The 25,815-nt window shown below is 38.5% G+C and overlaps 1 protein-coding gene and 1 long non-coding RNA gene across 2 annotated transcripts in view; one reads left to right on the top strand and one right to left on the bottom strand.

Moving 5' to 3' along the window:
• The window catches only part of rgs3a (regulator of G protein signaling 3a), a 129,154-nt gene that overhangs the window by 30,587 nt on the left and 72,752 nt on the right, over positions 1–25,815 (bottom strand). The window contains exon 12 of the mRNA XM_026921592.3: positions 9,526–10,329. Within this exon, the coding sequence (XP_026777393.3) occupies positions 9,526–10,329 (804 nt within the window). The remainder of the gene's footprint in view (positions 1–9,525; positions 10,330–25,815) is intronic.
• LOC128317576 (uncharacterized) lies at positions 1,368–9,652 on the top strand. The gene is made up of 3 exons (XR_008301080.1): positions 1,368–4,979; positions 7,402–7,621; positions 9,513–9,652. It is a non-coding gene; the product is annotated as an uncharacterized LOC128317576 (long non-coding RNA).

Genomic DNA, 25,815 nt, shown 5'->3' on the forward strand with positions numbered 1-25,815 from the left:
GAGTGTGAGATAATTAGAGTGTAAAAATAAAAACGCTTAATCTCACAGAGTCTCAAGAACATATAAACATTAAAGCTAATTTGAGCCTAGGGAACAAAAACAAAGAAAAAGGCCAGACGTTTTACCCCTCTGCTTCTCTGGCAGCCAAAACATCCACAGTGTTTACTCGCCTAGCAAATATTTACTCATTACGCACTGGGAAGCGCCTGAATCAGGTTGGCGCTGTTCAGATAAACCGACTCGACCTCGTCACCTTTTGTCCAGTTCCCAATCCTCAAATGACATCCCCAGTGCCATCGTCCCGCACGCTTCTACAGCATCCAGGCTTGAGTACACACTGGCGTGACACTTTAATGTCAAACAATCACTCAGCCAAGTACACAAGTCCAGCACATACACCTCATTAATTGTGTTTAGCATTAAGTCAGCGCTAACATGCTAATGCAGGGTGTTTTGTGATGTTCCCTGCTCTGGATGTGGACTTCAGCATCGACCCTAATGTCTCTCAGTGTTCCCTGAAACTGTGCAAAGAACTTATTTTTAGCATCTCGTCTCTTATCAGAGGTCACAGACACGAACAAATTCATTAATAACTGGGGAGGAAGAACAAACAAAGTCATGGTGGTGATAGAAAGAAAGAAAGAAAGAAACAAACAAACAAACAAACAAACAAACTGGGGAAGAAAGGAAGGCATGTGTTTGATAGAAATCAAAAGAAAGAAAGAAAGAAAGAAAGAAAGAAAGAAAGAAACAAGCAAACAAACTGGAGAAGAAAGGAAGGCATGTGTTTGATAGAAATCAAAAGAGAAAGAAAGAAAGAAAGAAAGAAAGAAAGAAAAAGGAACTGGGGAAGGAAGGAAGGAGAAGGTGCATGGTTGGAAGAAAGAAAGAAACCAACAAACAAACAAACTGGGGAAGAAAGGAAGGTGTGTGATTGATAGAAATCAAAAGAAAGAAAGAAAGAAAGAAAGAAACTGGGGAAGGAAGGAAGGAGAAGGTGCATAGTTGGAAGAAAGAAAGAAACCAACAAACTGGGGAAGAAAGGAAGGCATGTGTTTGATAGAAATCAAAAGAAAGAAAGAAAGAAAGAAAGAAAGAAACTGGGGAAGGAAGGAAGGAGAAGGTGCATAGTTGGAAGAAAGAAAGAAACCAACAAACAAACAAACTGGGGAAGAAAGGAAGGTGTGTGTTTGATAGAAATCAAAAGAAAGAACGAAAGAAAGAAAGAAAGAAAGAAAGAAAGAAAGAAAAAGGAAGAAGGTGCATAGTTGAAAGAAACAAACAAACAAACAAACAAACTGGGGAAGAAAGGAAGGTGTGTGTTTCATAGAATTTAAAAGAAAGAAAGAAAGAAAGAAACAGGCAAACAAACAAACAAACTGGGGAAGAAAGAAAGGTGTGTGTTTGATAGAAACTGAAAGAAAGAAAGAAAGAAAGAAGGGCAACAGCACCCTGCTGGAGAGCAGAGGAGTTTGTCAGTGCTCCCTCTAGTGTCAGTCTGTGGAACTGCAGCTGGTCAGTAATGAGATTGTTCAGTAGCCACTACAGTAAACAGTTTCCTTAGTGGCGTCATTAAGCGCATCTGCTTCAGTACAGTGCAGCATTCCGGTCTCTCTCGCGCTGGTGGGAAGTAAAACTACACCACTGACTCCTGTTTTGGATAGTTCTTGTTCTTTTTAAATGTGCAGTGGAAAAACAACATGTTTTTGAAAGAAAGAATGAATGAAAAAAAGAAAAGATGCTACATATTTGAAAGAAAGAAAGAAGGAAGGAAGGGACGGACACTCCACATAAATAGATTAAAACGTGTTGTTAAACGTACAGTTGTAGATATGGTGAAACCTTTTGTAATTTATTTATGTGTTATAAAAATTATAGAAAGAGTCTCCACTAGTTTAATGCTTAGCTGCTCTACTCTATGGTTGGATTGTATTTTGCGTGTAAATGTAAAAAAAAATGTTTAAAAAAGTAGCAGAACCAAAGCAGAACTTCCTGTCCATCTTATCTACTCTGCCTATTCTCAGTCACGTCTCTGTAGCTTGCAGCTAAAAACATCATATCGATGAAACTAAATCCCATCCATCTTAAATAATCCCCATTATTAATATCAACTTTGTAGATGCACATGTGTGTGTTACGAACCCTGCTTTCTAGATTCATCTGGTCTTCCACTAGAGCACCAGTATAGAGACCAGTGACACAGAACGTTCTAGGTCAAGCTTGGTCTAAGAGTCTAGCCCACGAATGTGTAATAATCATCGCTTTCCTATTGAAGAGGCGGAGTGGAGGCTTGTGAGCGCTTGTGCCTTCTCAGGGTGATACAGAGCAGCAGCAAAACATTCTCTTCTAAGATTAAGTGTACTGCAGTGTACTGTTCTGTCCTAGCACACTTTTCTGTACCCCTTCTCCATGCTCTCTCTCCTCCACAGCCTGAGCACACTCCCACATTTCAGCCTTGCACCGAAGACAGCGAGCTCTTCTTCTCACAGGCAGAGCGTTCAGAGATATGAGACAGTGTAACATGTCAAAGCTGAGTCAGATGCAGACGTCTCCAAACCTCAACACAGGTTTATTTTTATTAGAAGCGCTTACTGCTTATTAGAGTAAACACTTTATCCTGATCAGGGTCACGGTGGATCTGGAGCCTATCTGGGGAATACTGTGCACGAGACGGGAATACACCCTGGACGGGATGCCAATCCATCGCAGGGCATCGTGCATGCATACATTCACACACTCATTCACGCCTAGGAGCAGTTTAAAAACCACATGGACACGAGGAGAACATGCGAAACTCCACACAGACAGTAACCCGAGCTCAGGAGAGAACTGCAGACCCTGCCACTCTACTACACTTCAGTATACTATAATTACTGTCTAGATGTCACTATCCTATAATTACTTTATACACATGAAACAATATGAATATGAAGAGGAGGTGCACTATTCGTTTTTTTTTGTTGTTCTTATAGTTTTTTTTTCTTTAGAAAACTTGCCAGAAAGACTAGAGGTGTGCATCGTGACTGGAATCTCGCAGGAAAAAACAAAAAAGTCACACAAACAGGAGGTTTTTACTTCCATGCCTTCATGGTCGAGCGAGCAGTCAGATATGAAACAAACAAACATTGACATGAATGTAAGTTACTGCGTGATGCATTTACAACATTCATTCACTCATCCTTAGTAACTGCCTGGTCAGGGTGACAGGAGGTTTAAATTAGACTACTAGTTTGCTTATATTTTGGGAAATAGAACTAAATTTGTTTATTGCAAGAAGGTACAAACTCTGTATAAAAAAATAAGAAATGTGTGAGTGGGATTAAACAAACAGTCCTACGCATCTTTAATTAAGACCAATTATGAATTGGAGTGATGTAGCTGAGGTTGAGGAACAGTCAGAGCCAGAAATCACACATCACGCTGACCCTGTTGACGCTTCCACGTCGACGGTTATTCCAGTGTTTTTAGCAGCATATTGGTAAAGTTAATATAAATTTTTTTTAAATCCTTCTCGTTTAGGCCACACCCACTTCAGATTTAAATCCAAATACAGATACAGCACTAAAACACTATTGGGAGCACTAAACTGATACAGATAATGTCACAGCGTTACACCCAGGATAATTACACAATCATTAATTTATACACTTCAGTACACCATAATTACATTTTAAACTTTAGTACACTGAAACTTTAGTACACTACATTAAATTCTTACATTTTAGTAAGCATTCTAGTATTTTGAATTTTGAAGTCATCATTCTTGAAGTCATTCTGCAACTAAGATATCTGTATTGCATGTGTGTGTGTATGGTTTTTCACTCCCTAAAAATGGGTTTAGTATTAAAAATACAGGTACTGTTTCTTTCTAGTCATCGAAAATAAAAATGCCATGGTGTCTAGAAGAGAGAGCAATCTATAATAACAATGTACTTATTCAGAAATTCCCATTTCTGTGCATGGTCAGATTTAATTCAAGGGGCAACAAGCTGAATTAGTACAGACAGTTCTACTCTGGCATCTGCAGAATATTACTACTAATTCAATTATTCTAACTCACTGAGTGGAAAGATGGAATAATAAAACTGTGTGGTTGTTCTGAAGACTGGAGCGAGTGTGGATTCTGGTGCATTATCTCTCTCTGTCCTTACAGATACCCAGCAGTGTGTTTTAGTGTGTGTGTGTGTGTGTGTATGTGTGTGTATATGTGTTGAAGTGGAAAAAAGACTGGTGTGGGAGATATATAGCATGGTGGTCCTGTGCTCCATCTTGTTTTATTGCTTCTCTCCACTATCTCACTATCGGATGTTGGAGAGGGATAAGATACGAAGAAGAGCAGATCGGAAAGATGGGATAAAAGCATGGGCCAGGAAGTGAGACAGAGTGAGAGAGACAGAGAAAGAGAAAGAGAGAGAAGTTGGAATGGAAAATACATGTCTCTGGCTGTAATCCAACTGTCTAGGAAGTTCCTACTTGAACAAACAGTCAAACACCGAAACATGAATCTGGAGGAAGGAATCAAAGAAAAGAATGAACGCATCTGCCTTTAAATCCTTTGCCCTCTTTTACTCTCATACATATATCAGTGTTTTTTATGACGTCATCATCCATATTCTTTTGCTACAGGAAACACTCATTTCTGATTGGCTGGTAGCGGTCTTTTATTGTCTTATACTTCATTTAGAGATGATGTGTGAAGGTTTTTACAAAGATGCTCTGTCTGCCTACTCTCTCCGGTTTCACATTAGTCATCATGTAAGGGTTCGCCAGTACTGCAGGTGGCGCTGTTAAATTTTCCAGGACAATTTCTAGGACTACAGTTCATGAAAGTCACCCATTTGGAAATGAATCAATGACCAAACATGTAGCGTGTTCATCTGCGGACTTCGCCCAGGTGACATGTCCACAACACGGTGAGCGCAGCTTCCCCATGATATCCATTTGCTCCTCAGTTACATCATATTCTTCATGGAAGCCAGGTAAATGAAGCATGATTAATTATTAATCACTGTTACTGTTAATATTAATCGCAATCGTATTATGTATCTATGTTAGAATATTACAATGTGATGAATATAAACAGTTTAGCCAAAGCATATATTTAATCTTAGCTATCACATCTGCTAAAAAAAATATGGAATTTATGCGTTGAGAAATTGTGTATAGACTACAATGACGTAATCATAACAACAATTGTATAATGCTAGTCAATTGATATGTTGAGAGAATTGGGAAGGATGACTAAAAAATTTAATCTATTTGCTATTTTCATATCGTGTAGTTATTAGTAAGCACACTCTTAGAAAGTTTAAAGCCCTTAAAGGTTCTTTGGTTGTCCCTGTCATGTTTAAACCTCCTAGGATTTATATTTAATATGGAAAACTACTTTTGACCATCAATTCTACTAGGAGCACCTACATATATTCTGCTTTTAGAATATTTTAAAGAATGTGCTGGAATCGTCAAAAGCTGTAACATCCTAAATAAATAAGATTCATAACTTCACACAGACTCACACAAGCTCAAACTGTGCAATGGAAAGAGTTTGGAAGGCAATGGAAGGCAGCCGGAGCACACTCCAAAGCCTATAACTCTCATCAGGCAGCGTCTTAATGCTGATTTGTGACTTTTTCCATTCTCTTCTTTAATCTGTGTATGTGCCATCAATGAGAACTATCTACACAGCAATGTCTGTCATGCACACTGACATTCACTTTAACTAAACAGACGGCAAACACACTGTAGCATTTCACCCCTGCAGACAGGAGCATCAAAAGATGCTAACATCAAAATTTGTGTGAGTTTATCGTGCATGTATGAGTTAGATCTAACAACCCACACTAGGAATATCCAAGAATCAGAGCCAAAAAAAGACTGGGGCTAAGCAGGAACTAGAGCCTTAAATACTAGGACTATCCAAGAATTAAAACCTTAAAAGACTGTGACTATCCAAGAATTAAAGCCTTAAAGACTGTGGCTAACCAAGAGAAAGAGCCATAAAGAATGGGATTCACCAAGAATTAGAGCTACAAAAACTGGTACTTACCAATAATTAGAGTATTTAAGACTGGGACTATTCAAATTAGAGCCATAAATACTGGCATTATCCAAGAATCAAAGCCAACAATACTGGGACTAGGCAAGAATTAGAGCCTTAATGATTGGGACTAACCAAGAGTGAAAGCCTTAAAGATTGGAATTAATCAATAATAACAAAGCCTAAGATTTTGGGACTATCCAAGAATCACAGCCATAAATACTGGGACTAACTACAAATTAGAGCCTTACAGAGTGGGACTGACCAAGAATGAGAGCCATAAAAACTGAGACTAACCAAGAAATAGAATCTTAAAGACTGGGATTAACCAAGAGCCAGAACCTTGAATAGAGGAACTAACTGAATAACAACAGGAAACATAAAAATATGAGAACTAAGCAAATGTAAGAGCTGTAAAGACAGAGACTAACCAAGAGTCAGAACCTTGAACAATCGAACAACTAGCAAGCAAGAGCCATAAACCTCTGACTAACCAAATGTGAGAGCCTTAAAGACCGGGACTAACCAGAACTAGAGCCTTAAAGACCGAGAATAACCAAGAACTAGAGCCTTAAAGACCGAGACTAACCAAGAACTAGAGCCTTAAAGACCGAGACTAACCAAGAACTAGAGCCTTAAAGACCGAGACTAACCAAGAACTAGAGCCTTAAAGACTCAGACTAACCAAGAACTAGAGCATTAAAGACTCAGACTAACCAAGAACTAGAGCATTAAAGACCAGGACTAACCAAGAACTAGAGCCTTAAAGACTCAGACTAACCAAGAACTAGAGCCTTTAAGACCGGGACTAACCAAGAACTGGAGCCTTAAAGACTCAGACTAACCAAGAAATAGAGTCTTAAATACTGGGACTAACCAAGAACTAGAGCCTTAAAGACCGGGACTAACCAAGAACTAGAGCCTTAAAGACTCAGACTAACCAAGAACTAGAGCCTTTAAGACCGGGACTAACCAAGAACTAGAGCCTTAAAGACTCAGACTAACCAAGAAATAGAGCCTTAAAGACTCAGACTAACCAAGAAATAGAGCCTTAAAGACTGGGACTAACCAAGAACTAGAGCCTTAAAGACCAAGACTAACCAAGAACTAGAGCCTTAAAGACCAGGAATAACCACTGACTGCCATACTTTTAAAGTATTACTACTTTCCTGGACAAAATAATTTAATTATTATAATGCTGCAGCAGTGCTGTAATGTTCCTCTTTTTGAAAATGTGTGAGCAGATATATGATACATTGTTCCTCATGATAATTAGGTTGTATTGTTATCACACTGTAAATGTACCATATTTCCCTGTGCATCACGGTAAATTGTGATTTTTTTTCACATCTGTATCCTCACAGATGCAAAGCCGCAGTGCTGCAGGGTCCTTCTGAACTCTCCGAGCGCTCTGCAGCTCTTTTTTGTTAATTTTTTTTAAATGTCATTTGAAATGTCAGCTTGATTTACTGTAAGGCTTCTGCATTGTTTTATGGAAAGATGCTCTGCGATATACGGCCACTGAGACAGGGTTCTTCCAAACAGCCCACAGCTGGGGAAAAGTGAGCCTGATGACGCCAATAGGTAGTAAAATTACACTGAGATTCAGCCAAAACACACACACACACACACAAACACACACACACGCACACACTACATCATGATGCATTCCTTCTTCTATGCTAACACTGCCATTTAAGGCTCCGAAATCTCCTGGACTGGCTGCATCCATCTCTCCCACTCTATCTCTCTACTTCTCTCTCTCTCTCTCTCTCTCTCTCTCTCTGTCTCACACACACATACACACACACACACAATCATGCATATACACGTGTTATATACACATATACTACATATATATTGATAATACATTAAGATGCCCCAAGGTCTAAGGACCTTTTTAATGTCTCCTATGCTTTGTTTGAATTTTTTTGCAAATCTCTCAATCAAAAAAATAGTGTTTATTGTTATATCAATCAGAAGCTAATGGGGGGTACAAACTTTTGCACTCAATTACATACACTGGAACTACATTTAGCTGGTAGTCACCAAGCTGCACTAGGTTAAAAGTGCAGATTCTTTCAATCTTCAGCAGGACACAAAGCTAAACAGCGCCCTTTAGTGGACAAAACTAAAAACCACAGCTTCCTAAAGCTCTTCAAACCCTAAACATCTGCCTTTCTACAGAAATTAGGATCCAACATTAAACCTACACAGTTCTTAATTCTCTGGATCAGGTTGTTGGTATGTGAATTCTGCAGAAACAGGGACGCCGATCGCTTGTCTTAATGTATACTGTATTGTAGGAGGTGACATGTAGTTGATGTATAAAATACAATATATACATATGTTTATAATAATAAGGTTCTCAGTCGCAGTTTCACCAGACATGTTGCAAAAATCCCATATACACCAGGATATTCAGTATGCAGTATTATTATCCTTTATACTTCAGAATATCTAGGTAATGTGACTTTGGGCATTTGTGTTGAATTAATTTTGCATATTTATAGCTGTGTTTGCAAGTTTTGCGAAATCCTTTATCGGGTACAACTGTGTACCTTATATGCAAAGTACTTTGAATATAATTTTTAGTTTAACTTAAATAATAATTTAAAGTCTTTTTCAAATTTTATTATTTGTGCTTTCTATTTAATACCAAAATATGAAATTTTTGTAAAGAAAAAATAGTTCTTCGGAGCATTAACATGCATTTTAAACACACAAAGTAAAACAGGTGATTTTTTTCCCCTTTTTTAGCATTTGTAAAACTCTTGCACTTGTTTCTAATCATCTGGTGAAAATTCCCTCCTGTGACACTTGTATTTTTGTTATCTTGGGATGCTTGAATTGGATTCTCTCTCGCATGTCACGTTGATAAAATAATGCAAATGTAAAATAATGCCATATATTCATATACTGTATAAATGATATCTACCTATAACCATAGACACTCATTATATTTTATACTGTATTTATATTGCAGGCTTATTGCTGAAATAATCAGGGTTTCATTCAAACTATCGGTTTCTGGGTTCCTCTGTTATTTTACAGAAGTGACCACTTGGTGGCATCAGAACCCCGGTTAACACGAAGACAGCGAGAGATTTAGAGTCTTCTGTAGTATTGCATTTCAGCCCAAAAACTTAATAAAGCACTAATAATAATAATAATAAGGCAAGTGTGCGGTCACACAGATCATGCTGGGGTCACGCTCGAGTGTGTACTGTTACTCTGTGCTGAATGCATTTCACAGGGTAGACAAAAGGTCATAAGCTGTCATGACTACTTTGCTAAGACATGTTTATGAAATGATTATGACTGAATGTTTATGAAATGATTATGTCAGTTTTATAGTGCATGGTTCAAGTAAAATGTTACTGGTCATAAGCTGAGTACGTCACTAAGACTTGTTTATGGAATGATTATGTCAGTGGTATAATGTAGTGTTCTGGTTTGAACGCATCTTTTTCAGAAGAGCAGCTCACCTTCCTGCCGGAGAACAGCATGCAGAGTTGGTGCATGGAGCCTCCATTTTTGGTCAGCTCCTTCTTCAGTGTTTTGGGCGAGGGCAGCGTCCAGCCTCCCTTGCTAGCGGTGGTCACCTCCAGGCGGTTGATGGCGTTATCGGAAGTGAAGCAGGTGGTCCGTGGGTCCTGCAGGAGGCTTCCCTCGCTGTGTGTGCGTCTGCGCAGAGAGTTCTGTACGCTCAGACCTCCGGAGCCTCCGTGCTTCTCACATGAGCCCGCCTCCACCATGCTCCTCCTCTTAGTGGGCTCCAAGTAGTTATCATCACTGTCTTCTTCATCTTCATCCTCGTCCTCATCTTCATCCTCGTCGTCATCTTCGTCGTCAGTGGCGGTCGAGGACAGAGCGTCGGCGCTGAAAGAGCGGTCCAGGCGTAACTCGGGGATGATGAAGGACGAGGAAGAAGAGGAGGCCGGAGGGTTGGTGTCGTAATCCTCGTCTTTCTCGTTCTTCTCCTCGACTTCAAATGCTTCAGTGCCATGTGAACCTTCATCTTCTTCTTCTTCTTCTTCTTCTTCTGTAGGGGTCTTTTTCTCCTCCTCTTCCTCCTCTCCTCTGTCCACCCTCCAGATGTCACTCAGGCTGCCCTCGGTGGATGGGGGAGGTGTAGGAGGTACAAGGTGCCGAGTCTCGTCCAGTGGAGTGCTGCCCGAAGTGCCTGTGGTGCCTGGGGCGTCGGACGGGCTGCCGAGGGAGTGCTCGTCCTCCGAGGGGCGCCACTGAGCACCCAGATCACACTGTTCATCCAGTTTAGGCTCCAGCATCTGAGGAAACAGTAAAAACAATATGATTAAAAATAAAAAGTGGGCTTTAACTCATAATGGAGCTGTGTCCTGGTTGGTCCACATGAGAATACGATTAGATCTATAAAAAATGCATTTATGGGAACGATTCAATATGAAACCATTTATAGATGATTTGATACACTGTGATACAATTTATTATTATCAAAATTATTAAAAATTGTATAAAAGGTGTGGCACTAGTAGTGAAGAGGCCACGCCTCCTTCACTGGGACTGACGGTAAAAGAGGTGTGAGTGACAGACAGAGGCCACACCTCCTCAGCCGATATACCAACACATGGCTATGCTTCCTTCACCAGGACTGAGAGGCCACACCTCCTTCACTGATGCACACAGAGGCTACGCCTCTTCACCAGGACTGACAGCAAAAGAAGCCACACCTCTTTTACAGAGGCCACACCTCCTTAACTGATACTAACACACACAGAGTCCACATCTCCTTCACCGATACTAACAGAGACAGAGGCCATGCCTCCTTCACTGGGAATGACAGCAAAAGTAGCCACACCTCTTTTACAGAGGCCACACCTCTTTAATAGGAGCACACACACACACAGACACACACACACACACGCAAAACAGAGGCCACGCCTCTTTAATAGACACATACACACACACACAACACAGAGCCCACACAGAGGCCACGCCTATTTAATAGACGCACACACACACATACACACACATGTATAAACAAGATTTTCACCTAAAACACACTGATTTAAACCAGTGCAGTCGTATTGTAAATATTGTGTGTATTGAGTTGAAACTGCATTATTATACCACTTTAATAACCGATTAATACTTTACTTAAATCTTAAGTTAATTTGTAATCTGCAATTTTTTTAATTTTTATATAATTTACTACGCGAGGCAATCTAACATGTCAGGAAAAATATAACTACGAGCACGTGTGTTAGCATGCAGGCTTGTTAGGGAGTTGTCCAGGAGAGCCGCTTGTTAATTTCGGCAGAATTTAGACACATATTTTTCTGCCATCCTCGTCCAGGCAGCACACACTAAACACACTCTGAAACTGGGCAAACAAACACCACCTAAAGACCTCTTAACAAGTGCTAATTATAGCAGGTGGAGCCCTGTTTATGATCAGTGTCAGTGTAACACAGCTAGGAACTGGGTTAAAGTCTTTCCAAATGATTTGACAGGCTGTCCTGTGATCCTCTCTCTCTCTCTCTCTCTCTCTCTCTCTCTCTCTCTCCATGTCACACTATCATTAGCTAGCAGTTCGGATGTGGATTGCCACCTGGCTCTTTCCGGGAATAGTGGTACATTGCTGCACTGCTTGTTTACGCCTCGGTGGCACTTCTCAGTATTCCATTTGTTCCGCACCACATGCTCGGAGCGCCACGGCTTCAAAAAGGTCATAAGTGATGAAGGTTTAGTGAAACATTTACAGCATGTCCGAGAGTCAACAGACAGTAGCTACTGTAGAGGCGCTCATGTGGACAGCAATATGTAATAGCGTTAGTGTGAACACACACACATAAACACACTTCTCACTCAGTGTGATTATTCTCATTATTCCCAGTATGATAAACCGAAATTGAAGTTACAGAGTGATTCATCATATTCCCAGTCAGGACTGCAGCTGATCTATCCCGGGAACCCTATGTGCGAAGCTGGAATACACCCTGAAGTGTACACATCCTGAAGTGTTGAAGGAAGAAGCTCAGGTTAGACCGTAACAACACAACATTAAAATTAACCACACCTTTTTATTCCTCTTATACCACAGCAATTTGTTAAACATAACAATTTTTATTTGTTGAAGAACAACACATTTATCCGTTTATAGTTCCATTTAATGTTGTGTATTGCTTAGGAAACACGTTAGTTCCTGTTATCGCTTACGTTATAGCAGCTATAAACAGTCAGTCCTCTCTTTTGAAGTTAATAAGATTAAAAAACGCAGTTTGTCATGTTCCCAAGAAACCGCAAAAGATAACATAAACTCTTCCTGTGTCGGAAAACTTGTCAGAAAACAAGTCCCTGTGTAAGCTGTCACTATAGAAACGATAATGTATTAGAATGAGCGTAAAGAAAAAGCTGCACTACTGTCAGGGCTGCTGTTACAGAAAATTCACTGACGCACTCTGAGCATTGAACAGGTCTGATTTAAGACATTATGAGAAATGTGTGTTAAACTTTATACAATAATTATTCATTACGTGATTATTAGTTCATTAACTTTAGTGTTGTTAATGTACATTAGATCATGTTGCATTTTTTTTATCTATAAAGATTCATCTCTGGTATTCAGAAGCCCTTAAAAAACAAGCAAATATAGTCTCCAAACAATTATAAAGGCATCAGCACGCCTAAAACCTCTAAAGGCTCGTCTAACGGCTGTGCTGTTGTCATTTTTAGAGCTTTTTTCCCGGGGCCGATTCCCCTCGGTTTGCTTGGCTGCTGCAGCACAGCGGGGGAGGCGAGCTGCTTCAGGAACTCTCTCCCAGAATAAATCCACTTCAGGCAAAAGCTTCTTCGCACATTTATTACCTGACAAACAAGTGAAACACGGCAGTGTTATAGTACATCATGTGGCTGAGAGAGAGACAGAAAAAGCTTCTCTAAAGCTGCGTGTTTATGTGAGTGTATGACCGGCCCTTGTAAACCAGGTCACCTTGTAAAGTGAGTAAGAGAAGTGAATTATACACACATACAACATTCATTCATATAACTGTAACATTAGCATCATCGTCGAGAGATCCGTGGCCGGGAGTCTAGAGAGCAAAATTTGCCTTGAAATAAAATCCATGCACTTTTGCAGAGTGAACTCTGTCGCGTTTGCTTTCAGAGCCGCAGGTTGCACATCACTATCCAATCACACTAGACTAGAGTCAGATCAGCGATGCACCCCTGCTCAAAGAGATTTGTTGTGGAGTTGAACGTGATGGAAAAACCTTCCAGATGGAGACATTGCATCATCCATCCATCCATCCATCCATCCATCCAAGGAAGTCCTCTCCTTGAGCTATAAGAGCAGCTCTGTTGATGGACACAAGCTTCAACGCTGTGCATTCTCAGTTTCAGAATCAACCACTTCAGCTGAGCCACCAGGTCATCTGCAAGGCGGATTTATTTGTTTTCACCGTTAACAGCATAGCCTAAAACAATAGTCATGGTTAAATAGTAAAAGTCTTGCAACTCGTACAACCCTGGAGCGATCCATTACTGTGTAGCGTCGGTATCGGATTTGGATTTTTAACATATTTTCCCATATTTTCAAGTGAAGTAGTTTTTTACGCCTGCTGTGAAAGCTTTTAACATTGGTTTACAGTTTATTTTCTATTTTGTGCAAGATCAAATAGCTCAGTCAAGATCAATTCCCATCACTTTATTAGCTGAACGGATAAATAACGGCAAACCTAGCATCTTTACACCAACTGTAAAGTTCTGAAATCAGTATTGAATCAGTATCGGCTACACGGACATTCAGAGCTCAGATGATACAACATTACGAATGAAAACGAATTGATATTGATTCTAACATTACAACATACATGGCAGTTTAATGACGTCATACAACTAGAAGGTAGTAATTGTCCATTAAGGCTGGATGTGGAGTGATTGGATTGCAAAGCACTTTGCAAGATTCACGTTTCAAAAAGCTGAGGCCAGACTAACGAAACCAGCCATTAGCCATTTCCGTTCCTGGCTTTTATTTCTCGAACGTCTCGCTGAAGAGTGTGTGCACATCAGAATGTCTTTTCATTCCTCACGAGCTGGAACGCCTTAGATTCTGCCCCCTGCACTTCATTAATTTGTTCTGGATTTTGGAGTCATTAAATAGTAAATGGGATAAAACATCTCCATAAATAAACAGCAAAGTTTGCTGATTTGTAAGATTTTACAAATCTTCACGTCATTATGTGAGTAATATGTGAAAAAAAAAAAGAAAAAGTGTTTCAACATGTTATGCCCTAAAAGTGCACATGCAAATATGCAAATAAAACCACACATCCTAGATGTGAAAAATGAACATCTGAAAATAAATTTATATAATAATAAATTAATTAAAAAAATCTGATATGAAAATAAAAAAAGTGTAAAACGCTAATGTGAAAATAATAAATTCTGTTAAAAAAAAAAAACATACGTGAAAAAGGAATCATGTGAAAATAAACGTACCTTGTAGAAATATCGTGTAAAAATATTTCTGAAAATAATGTACGTCTTTCCTGCATAGGATGATGAAGAGTAACAAAGAGTCATGTAAATGATACAAATCACATGAGCACATCTCCATATCCCGGAGCAGGATCTTTGGGTGCATCTGAGTTTTTTACACTCCATCAGATGCTCCTATAATAAACCAGAAAGAACATCAGGACGTGGAATCATTTTGAAGATGACTCTCAGATGACTCTCTGTGTTCAAGAGGCCTTAAGCATCTCTCTGGGGTCTGGGATCATATGATGAAGTCGACGCTATCTTTCAAAGCCGAACCTCTTCAACTGAAGAAGGTCTCTTTTTAATTTTATTCCTAAAGATGAAAAACTTATAATAAATCATTTCTGGCTACATAGAAGGTTAAAAAAAAACCCTCATAGTAGAAAGAATGAATTATAGCAGTGCACTGACAGCCGCAATTTTCAAACGCCCTCGTGCGTAAATGTGTTTGTCAAGAGACGACTTCATCCAGCAGGTTTATGGCTCGCTTCACTAAACGCCCTTCAAAACAAACAGTGTTTTATGGAGCTGATGAGCTAAGCATACTGTGTTAACAGGAATGAGAAAGAGGAACCACATTTCCTGAAACTGGGCTAAGGAGACATATAGAGAGAGATGAATGAGGGATAAACTGATGATATGCTAGCAGTTATCTAGAAACAAGCTAGCATTGAGCTAGAGATGAGGAAGAACCACCACACACGTCCTCACACAAACATCTGATAGTGTTAAAGGAAAGCTCCATCCTGAAACACGTTAAAAATGTTTATACTGAAATATTTGTGAAGTGTTTAGCGATTTTGATGTTTTGCTGGTTGTTGTGGCTAGCGCAGATACAAAGGAGTTAATTGAACAAAAAAAATTCAAACATAATTAATGAGAAATCCAGTGTAGAAGCAGTGGAGATGTTGATGCAAACATCAGACTCAAAATCCCAGAATGCAATGCAGCTCTATGACAGTTAGAGCAGAGACTCGGCTCAGCTATTAGCATGAACATTGAAGCCTTGGAAGCTAATCAATTCGAGTAGAATGTATAGATGAGGAGGTAAGAGTGCTGGACAGATTAAAGGACTAAAGCGCCGCCGCATTGTTCTCTTCAGGTAGAGATGAAACAAGTCCTAAATCCCACTGCACCACTATCAGCATGGCATTGTGGGTAATGTAGGAAACCATTACATGGAAAAAGACCAACATGTCAAAAAGATATTTAAACCAAAATGTACATGTAAGGAATAAAACACTTGTGCTGGTGTAGGAAAAGAATCAAAGACAGGGTGATGTGATGAAGCCACTGGTACCATGCAAAAGTTATTTCTCTCCTATAACACAGCGCATCACAAAGTGTGTTATTCCTCATATACTACAACAACTTGCCAGTAGTGATTGATGCTGGTAATTTATAAATGAACGACACGTCACGCTTTAACCCGCGTATAGTTACATTTAATACTAATACGCTCGATGCTTTTTTCTTTAATGCTGCCATGCTGGAAAAGTAAATAAGGCCAAAAACCTTAAATTACATCAATTAACTACAATAGATGTTCCTCCAGCAACTCCAGAACAACAACAGATGTATTGCCTAACAGCGTTTTGGAGTAATTGATACATCAATTGAGCCAGTGATCGAACGTAACCTTGTTGCACCACCATAAGCCCTAAAGCTTTTTCTTTTTTCTTTATCTACTCCAAAACTTCACGCATTAGTCTCCCTAAAAGTAACCGTGTGAGCACAAAGCCTTCCTGCAATGTCGCTTGCTATCAATCTCCTTCACGAGACAGCAAACACATAACGAGATGAGAGCAGCGCTATCGATCGCCACGCTAACGCAATCGATATACGGAGACGCGTGAGACGCACAGCCCAAAAGCTCGAAAACTATCCGGAAACAACAATCGTTCGTGAGTAATAATCGTTATTGCACAGAGCTAAGCTGTGGCGTGGGGACGCTCCTTTCTTTTCACTCACACACACACACACACACACTGATGAAAAGGAACATATTATTTACTGGAGGCAAGACTGTAAATCTGAAAAAATGGATGTGGGGGGATTTTCAGGATGAAAGGATTCCTAACCTCAAACACCCTGCTAGAGCTGAATGAGAGAAAGAAAAGTTATACTTACATACATCATGTGACACATGCAAGAAGTAGTACATTCTGAGTCACGCTGTTATAGGAAATTAATCAACGACAGGGTAGTGTGATGAAGCAGATATCTTCTTACCACCGTAAAACGTTAATTGTTTTCCTATATCAGCATGTCCATTGGTGTGTTATTCCTCCTATACCACGTTCAGTGATTGCAGTTGTCTAACAGTTAAAGAATTGGGCACTTTTTATCCATTTATGGTTACATCTAAGGTTGTGGGATGTCAACAAAACAAATTAGTTCCTGTTCTCACTTATGTTATAGCAGCTATAAACAGTCATTCCTTAACACATTCATAATGTGTTATAATAATACACATTGTTATAATTATTTGCCCCTCTTTGGAAATCCTCTATGCAGAACCCTACAACAAAGCGTTCTCCTATCACAACAAAAAAGGTACTTTTCATAGTTAAGGGTTCTTAGCCTCCTAAAAGGATTCTACTTGTAACCCTTTCTTATGGAGCAACATTCTATTGTAGGGTTCTACATAAAACCTCTAAGGGTTCTCCAAAAGGACAAGTCAAGAACCTTAAAGAGTTCTACATTTTATTATAGATTTAGTACACTAAATTTTAGTGTAGCAGCATAAAGCATTCTTAAAAGTTCTCTTAAAGATGCTATATAGAACCCTGGGGCTTTCCTATCAGAAACGGTTCCAAGAGGAAGCTAAGAATCCTTACTTGTCCAACGAACCCTTGAAGAACCCATTTTTCCTAACAGTGTAAGTGTGGGTAAGCGTGCAGTACAAACTCCAAATGTTTGGTTATTATTTTCTTCTTAATACTTACAACCTGTCAGGTGTTTAAACTTTTGCAAAACTCTCTTAGTTCTTCTTGGTTCTTCAAGGGTTCTTTAAGGGTCCATTGGATAATTAAGGGTTCTTAGTCTCCTAAAAGGTTTGAGCCCTTTCTGATCAATATTTGGGTTTATATACTCTCTTAAAAAGGGGGTTCTTTAATAGTGCTTTGAGAATTCATTGGATAATTAAGGGTCCTTACTTCCAAAAAATGGTTCTACTTAGAACCCTTTCTGATAGAGAGACACCTTTAAGGGCTCTAAATTTTCCTACCTGAAAGGGTTCTTTGGGTTGTTCCTCTGGCAGAACCTTTAATGGTTCTAAGAAACAAATAGTTTCCTTTTTTAAATCAGAAAATATATCCAGAGGCTCCCTGCAGTGGAAGCACGTACAGTATGCGCCGAGAACATAAGAGAAACGGAAGAGTGAAAAAATCTTTCTCTGAAAGAGCAGGAAAATGTGCTGAGAGCTAAAAGGTCACACATGATTCGGGTGTAAAGAAATGGCGCTCTGGCCGAGATAAGATAACAGGAGAATAGAGAGAGACGAGAGAAAAAATGAATGGATGAGATAGAGTGAGGGGAAAAAGGAAACGGTACAAGCAGACAGCTCGATTTTAGCTGACGAAGAACGTTGGCGTGAAGTTTCCATTCCATTTGTGCAAATAATTAATGAATATGTGAAAAATGATGACACAGCAAGTTTGGATTCCAATTGGGCTGAATAGACACATGGCTTCTTTGGTTTGTCCCAGTAGCAGAACAGGGCTTTAGAGGTTGTGAAGTGACTCAGTAAGATGGGTTTTATTTCATTATTTTATTAATGAACTCAAAACATTCTCCATCTCCATGGGTACATCTTTCAAACAGGAAAATCAAGAGAAGACTAGAGATAACTAATGTAAGATAGGGAAATGGGGTGGGGTTTCCATGGCAGCAGTTAATATCGGACAGTTCAAGACACCTACACAACTGTCAGTCATTCCAGATTCATATGTTGACTGGCTCATTTTTGGGCAAAAAAGACTGCTATTTTTACGTATTTTGAGTGATAACTAATTAGCGTAGTTAGTGTACTCCAGTGTTAAAATGCAGAGTTCCTACACAAAATGCATAAAGGTTGGCAGATCTGCTAATGTGAACCTCGTCTGATCAGCTTCAAGTCATATAACTGTCAATGAGTTACCGTAAAATCACTCAGAGGTACTGAAATTTTTGTAAATCTGTTCAGGTTTGCCTGGTTGTTCCTCTGATCTTTGTAGAACCCTACAACAAAGTGTTTTCCTATCAGAAAGGGTTGCAAATAAAACTCTTTTTGGAAACTATTATCCAGTGAAGCATAAAAGAACCTTTGAAAGACCCTTTTGTCTGAGAGTACCAAGTACCAAGACGGTTTAGCTACATTTTAAACACCTGACAGGTTCTAGGTACCAAAAGAAAAAAGAACTTCAATGTTTTCTTCAAGGGTTCATTAGATAATTAAGGGCTCTTAGCCTTCTAAAAGGGTTCTACTTGAAAGACTTTCTGGTATTATAGAGTTCTATATAGAACTTTTATGAGTTCCACCAGAGGGACAAACAGAGAAGATTTAAGCCTTGTACATTTTCAACCCTAGGAGTTATTTGGTTTGTCCAAGTGGCAGAACACATACATGTTCTATGTAGAATCATACAACAAATGGTTTCAGAAAAGATTAAAAGTAGAACATTTTTAGAAAGCTTTGACTATTTGAATAAAGTTTTTTTTTTTGTACACACAACTTTATCAATGAGGCCCAAATCAGCTTTACAGAACTTCAGATGTAGATTTGGATCCCTAACAAACGAACCAGAGGTGACAGTGGCCTCGAGAGGAACCAGACTCAACATGGGAACCCATCTCTCGGAAGCCTTCTCTTACTGCGAGCCAATCGTTTCATTCTAATCTGTTCTCTTGGTCTTTTCAAAGGATAAAAAGAAAAATCAGGCCAGCAGCCAGATCCTGAGCCAATCTTCCAGTCGTTTACAGAAACAGCGTGCACTTTAGAGTCTGAAGCTCAAACTTTTAATGAATAAAGCAGACAGAATCTGGCGAGCTGGATGATATAAACGCTGATTTGAATTAATTCCAGGAATAAAGAATGCAAGTGCTCCTAAATCAGTGTTTTGGCTTTGGTGCATCCATAGTGGAATCACGGGGGGGAGGTAAAGTGGCTTTTTGTTACCTTTCTTGGCCATCTCTTTGTGTAAGTGCTGAAAAAGTGGCAGCATTCCTTTGCTGTTTCCCGTCACGTATTGACATTGAATTATTTTCTCAAATGAGACAGAGAAACAATCTCAGTCCAACTGTACCTCTCCGCCATGCTGTTTGTTTTTTTTGAGGGAAATTCTGTCACATTTATGCATAAATGCTTTATTTCTCCCAGTAAAAATGTTTCCAATGTTGTTTTTCGCAACATTTCAGGTATTGGCAAACAATTCATTCACTTAATTTCAATGGAAAAACATGTTGTCAACATTGGTAAAGTATTATTTACAATTTCTTTTCTCCGTCTTCTAATTCGATGAATATTTTGAAGTGCTAATGCCTTTTCTTGAAAAAATCCCTTGGATAAAAATGTAGCTTAAATGGAGAAAAGCAAAGGATGACTAAGAATTTATGACTGGTAATTTCCTAGCTCAGATTCCCTGCAGTGAGATTATGACACACTACATCACGCATACAGCTCGTAAGGTGGATCACACACCATCGGCATGACGTCAATACCCTATCGACGATATATTGTTCCACTAAGAGGCCCCTGAATCACATAATAATAGCAGAGATGCTAAGTGGTTAGAGAAGAAATGGAATGTATAGACGTCACAGGCCACTTACATACACCACTCATCAGACTGATATTCCTGCTGAAACACTCGTCAAATGTTTATTTATGATCCTAATTATGCACCAGTAGGCTTTATAGGTACTTATACCAGAGCACTGTTGAATTCTGGATTCTGATTGGTCATTCTTTTTTTTTCATATTTCATTTTTCGTTTCTATAGTAACAGTTCATTCATGGGCACACCACAAAAATGGATTAAAAAGGTGTGTGCATGTTGATATGGTGAAGGTTTCTGTAAGGAGATGTTTATTTAACATTTATGGAAGGAGTCTCCAGTGTCAGCACTTTGTATCACTCTGAGGTAAAGCTGTCAGTTGAAGTTTTCCGACACGGGAAAGTCTTCGTGCCATTTTTTTGCGCAGTAGCTGAGGAATGAAGGAATAAAGAATGATTGCTGTTCTAATCAATACACAGCAATGCATGAGCAAATGAACTAAGTCCACAAACCAAGACGAGTTTAAAATTCTGACCAATTCTCATATAGATCCTTAAGGAGCACTCTGAGGATAAGCATTATCAGTATAAGAGGCCACACACATTTTCTACAGGGTCGGTGGAATATATGTTTTTATACCACAGCACTGTTGAATTCTCGAATCTGATTGGTCAGAAGGTGTGTGTTATTTTCGATTAACTGCACGGCTAGGATAGTAATTCCCCCTGTATCATGAATGCTAGGTGAATATTAATGCGCTTGTTCTAATTTTTTATCGTTTCTATAGCAACAGCTCATACACAGGGACATTACGGAAGACGCTGCACATAATCTTTGACGAATAATAGGAGACATTTATTTAACATTTATGGAAGGAGTCTCGAATGTCACACTTCTTTGCAAAGATTTATATCATTATAACATAAATGAGAACATATATATATATATATATATATATATATATATATATATATATATATATATATATATATATATATATATATATAAACCTATATATAACCCAACAATCTAATCTATAAACTGTTAACTAGAAACCGTATGACTTATTGTTTATTAATAAATGAAACATTTATAAGCGACTTGTTCAGTATGCACGGTATGTATGTATGTACCTTCTTTTCCAAAGCCCTGAAACTCATGCACTCTCCTCAGTGTGTCTCTCAAGACTTAAATAACTGGAATGCAATTAAGCACAAAATAATAATAATAATGATAATAATTATTATAATTAACGCTGAAGGAAATTACAATGCATTTTAGTTTGTAATCTTTCGAGGTTTAATTAAGTCATCCCACCGTCTGATATCAGTCCCTTTAGACTGGACTTTTATTCAGCAGTCAATTTTTACTGTCATTCCTTCCACATCCATGCGTACAGAAGAGTAATTAAGCAAAGCTGCAGCTTCATGTTTAAACACAATAAAAATCAGCTGAGGTTTATCTATAAAGTTGAAGGCTTTATGGATTTATTGATATTAGTACTAAGGTGGTGGTGATACAGCACACATTTACCACGCAGAACGACAAGAGCAGAATCAGGAGAAACCGACATTCAAAATTACAGGCGATTATAACGAATATGCATCAATAAAAAGCTAATTTCCTTCTCAATGTCAGTCCTAAGAAAGCAAATCTATGCTGGTTGATATGAAAGCGCTGGAATCGATGGGAATTTGGGCTTAATTTGCTCCTGCTCAGCTCTCCCAGCTGAGGCTGAATTGGAAAGGCTACACAGCGTGTGTGTGTGTGTGTGTGTGTGTGTGTGAACAGGAGCAGGAATTGATCTTTAGCATAGCGTGGAGCAGCATTAAAAGTCACAGGTTAGGTGCATTATCAAACAGGCCAGGATAATACACAAGGGCAAACACACATATACACAGAGAGAGAGAGAGAACGTGCTCAGGGTACGTATAAGTGCATAAGTATACGTACACTTTACTATTCCCACAATTTGTTGTGTTACAACCTGGAACTGAAGTCCACATATTTGGAATTAGTACCATTTGATTGACACAATTGGCTGTATTTGAGTTACGCATACGTACTTAGAATATAATACCAAAAATATATCAGTATTTAGACCTTAGACATGATTCAGACATACCATCAGACATAAGAGTTACGCATGTGGGACAGAGTCTGCCTTCAAAAGAGGCATGTCCCAGTTATACGCAGTTCTAACCTTTAAATTAAGCACAGTTTTGTTGAGTGAGGTTTTATTAATTCGACATAGTGTGATAAAATAGCCAACATACCACACATATACTGTGATTTCATGATCACATGGCGTCTTCTTTTCCAAGTTGTGCACATAACTGTAAACCGTCTGAAGACAAATAATAGGATACGCTGGATCAAGTGCTATTTTATGTGCTGTCGAATAATATTGTTAAAGTTTTTGATATATTATACTCCTATTACATGTTCCATGTTCTCATATCATATCTTTATATCATAATATTAGTTTTTTATTTTTAAATTATCTATTGATATAATGTTACATCATATTACACTTGACAGCAAAAACAAAAAACAGTGTTTCCTTCTTCAGTCCGCATTTTCTATCCCTGATTTTTTTTTATTTGTCTGGTATAAACACTGGTCTAGATGCTGTTAAAACTCAAAGATGTGAACTACACACAGGTAACTTTAATATTCTGAATAGGAAGCCCAGAAAATCCACTTAAGCAGCTGCGTAACCTGACTCTGAATACGCGTAACTTTCCCTTCAAACACACACACACACATATATATATATATATATATTATAAACTAAATATTCAATCTCTTGCATCTAATTCCAGCTGCTGGGATGGGATGTGTATGTATCAGCTTTACACATCTGGATCCTGATATTTTTGTCCATTTTTCTTGGGAAAATTGCTCAAGCTCTGTCAGATGGGATGGAGACCATCTGGTGAACAACAATTTTCAAATCAAAGACTCTCAATTGGATTGAAGTCTGGGCTTTGATTGGGATTTCAAAGCAGTGGGGGGTGAATACCTATGCAATTACCACTTTTATGATGTTTATATTGGTAAATAATTTTGCAAACTGTATTGAATTTTTCCTCCTGCTTTAATATTATAGGGTATTTTGTGTAGATTCATGATATAATCCCAATTAAGTCCATTTCAGTTCCAGGTTGTAATGCAGAAAAGTTTGAGGGGGTGAATACTTCTGCAAAGCACTGCAGTTGGGCATGTGGGATTATGAAGCGATGTAAATGATCAGACAGAAATCCACATAAATGCACAGCATGGTCATCAAGAACACAGAAGGCATTTATGTTATTATAAGTTCGAGTTTACGCTTTGCTGGAACCCTGCGAGATTTTGAAATAAAGCTCATGAATTTTTGAAGGCAGATAATTATCTGGAACGAGCCGAGTAAGATGATTGCGTAAATATATCACTGTTTTACACACGACAGGACGATTAGTGATGATTGATTCCTGCTTGCGAGGCTGTCAGAGCTGTACTTACTATAAAGCAATGATTATAAATGATATTAACGACTTGGTAAACTTTCTGCAGTCAGTGAACAGGATTGATGGGATGGGGACATGCGTCAGTGAACTTAAAAAAATGAGGCTCTGATTTAGTAAGAAAGCAAATATAGTGTGCTAACATGCATGTGCAAAGGGATAAACAGGCTTTATACTACAGCACTGCTGAATTCTCAATAGTTCTAACAGACGTTCTTAATGCTCTTGTTTTAATTCGTTATTATTTCTATAGTAACGACACATCCTCAGGGTTTCGTACAGCAGACACTCCGCATAATCTAAGCCTAATAATAAAAAACAGATTAAAACACACATTGGTACTTAACATAATCCTTGGTATGGTAAAGTTTTCTGTTAGGATATGTTTAGTTAATGAACTGTTTCTACATTACTTTGTTTAGCTGTACTTTTCTATTTTAGTATTTTTTTTATTTATGATTTATTTTGTTTGTTTTCTATCTAGAATCACCCTGATACCATGTGAGAAATGATCAGGAGTTAAAACTTCCACAGCATGAACTTTGCTGGTTTTTATGCATCTACATGTTTTGTTTTTTTGTTTTTTTTTCTTAAATCTGAACTCCACACCACTTTAGTGCAGATGGTGCAATAAAATCCTCCCTAATGAACTACTCACACACAGAATTACTCCCACGGATCCATTCATTCATCCATTACGGCGTCTGTTTACAGAAATATTTCTCAGATCACAGCACAGATTTACGCAACCCAGTCTCACAGAAAAAAAAATAATGAGCTCGTGAAACTTCTCCGTTCTAAAAACACAACCGGGCTTGCAAGTCATATGGCAACACAATACGCTAATGCAGGGATTTTCACAACATTGGCAATGTTCTGTATTCTCAACAGCCTAAAGAATTTACAGCCTACAAAACTTTTTTAAAACCCTGTGTTACTGTGTTACCCTGTGACTAATTGCGTTTGCAGAGGAGAGGAGAAATTAGACTTATATCATGAGCCAGATAAGTCATATGTCGTGAAAAGCACAAACTTTATGCAATATGTTTTAAAAAAAGATCTAAAATTGCTTATTACATATCAATCTTATTCAAATAGAATAATGGTAGAGGTGGGCGTGGTTAAATTACATTGGTCAGAATGGGCTTTCGAATATAACAATAATATCCTCCTTATACAATATTATATTATACTGTATTACCTCCACAAAAACATCGGACTATGCTTGTACAAGTCAATAAGTCACTCAATAAATACTCCAGTCTTTTTCTCTCCAATAAAATGACAGATGAGCAAATCAACATAAGAATCTGGAATGATCTGCATTCTCCAATTATTACAGACACTTCCTGGAAGCTCCGCCCCCTTCCACCATGTCATGTGCTCTTGATTCCTAAATGGAGAATGTTTTGAGTTTATTAACGTGAAGTAATATCTACCAGTGTGTGTTCGAGTTACCAACATTAGACACGTATGTATTTAACATCGAACAAAGATTTAGATTCAGACAGTTTAAACAGAACTGCAACGAAGTGTCAAATCTAATACTTAAAAAAATAATGATAATTAAAAAGTGATTCAATATTTAGTTTTTTTTTATCTTTGCTCTCCTGCTCAACACTGAGCAGCATCAGCAGAGAAAATGGCAGCCATGTGAATGTTAGACAACCAATTTCTAAAACGAAATGAGATGTTTTGTGATGTCTTTTTAAACTGTTAACTGCAGTATCACTTCTGTAGTAATAATATTACGCACTCTTGTACTGTCCTTAAAGCTGAAATGGCGGAAATTCTCATTTTCCTGTGGTTTTTAGGCTGAAGATTCTGGATGATTAAATCGTTTATTGTGATATTTTAAAATCACGATCAGGGAAAAATCAATATCGAACAAGCCCAGAGCCGAACATGGTACACAGAGCATGCAAGTGAAAGTTTGATATGTTGATATTTATTGGGTTGAAGGTGCTACACATAAGCTGCACATGAATTT

This window comes from Pangasianodon hypophthalmus, chromosome 27, assembly GCF_027358585.1.
Source record: "Pangasianodon hypophthalmus isolate fPanHyp1 chromosome 27, fPanHyp1.pri, whole genome shotgun sequence".
NCBI classification, from domain to species: Eukaryota; Metazoa; Chordata; class Actinopteri; order Siluriformes; family Pangasiidae; genus Pangasianodon; species Pangasianodon hypophthalmus.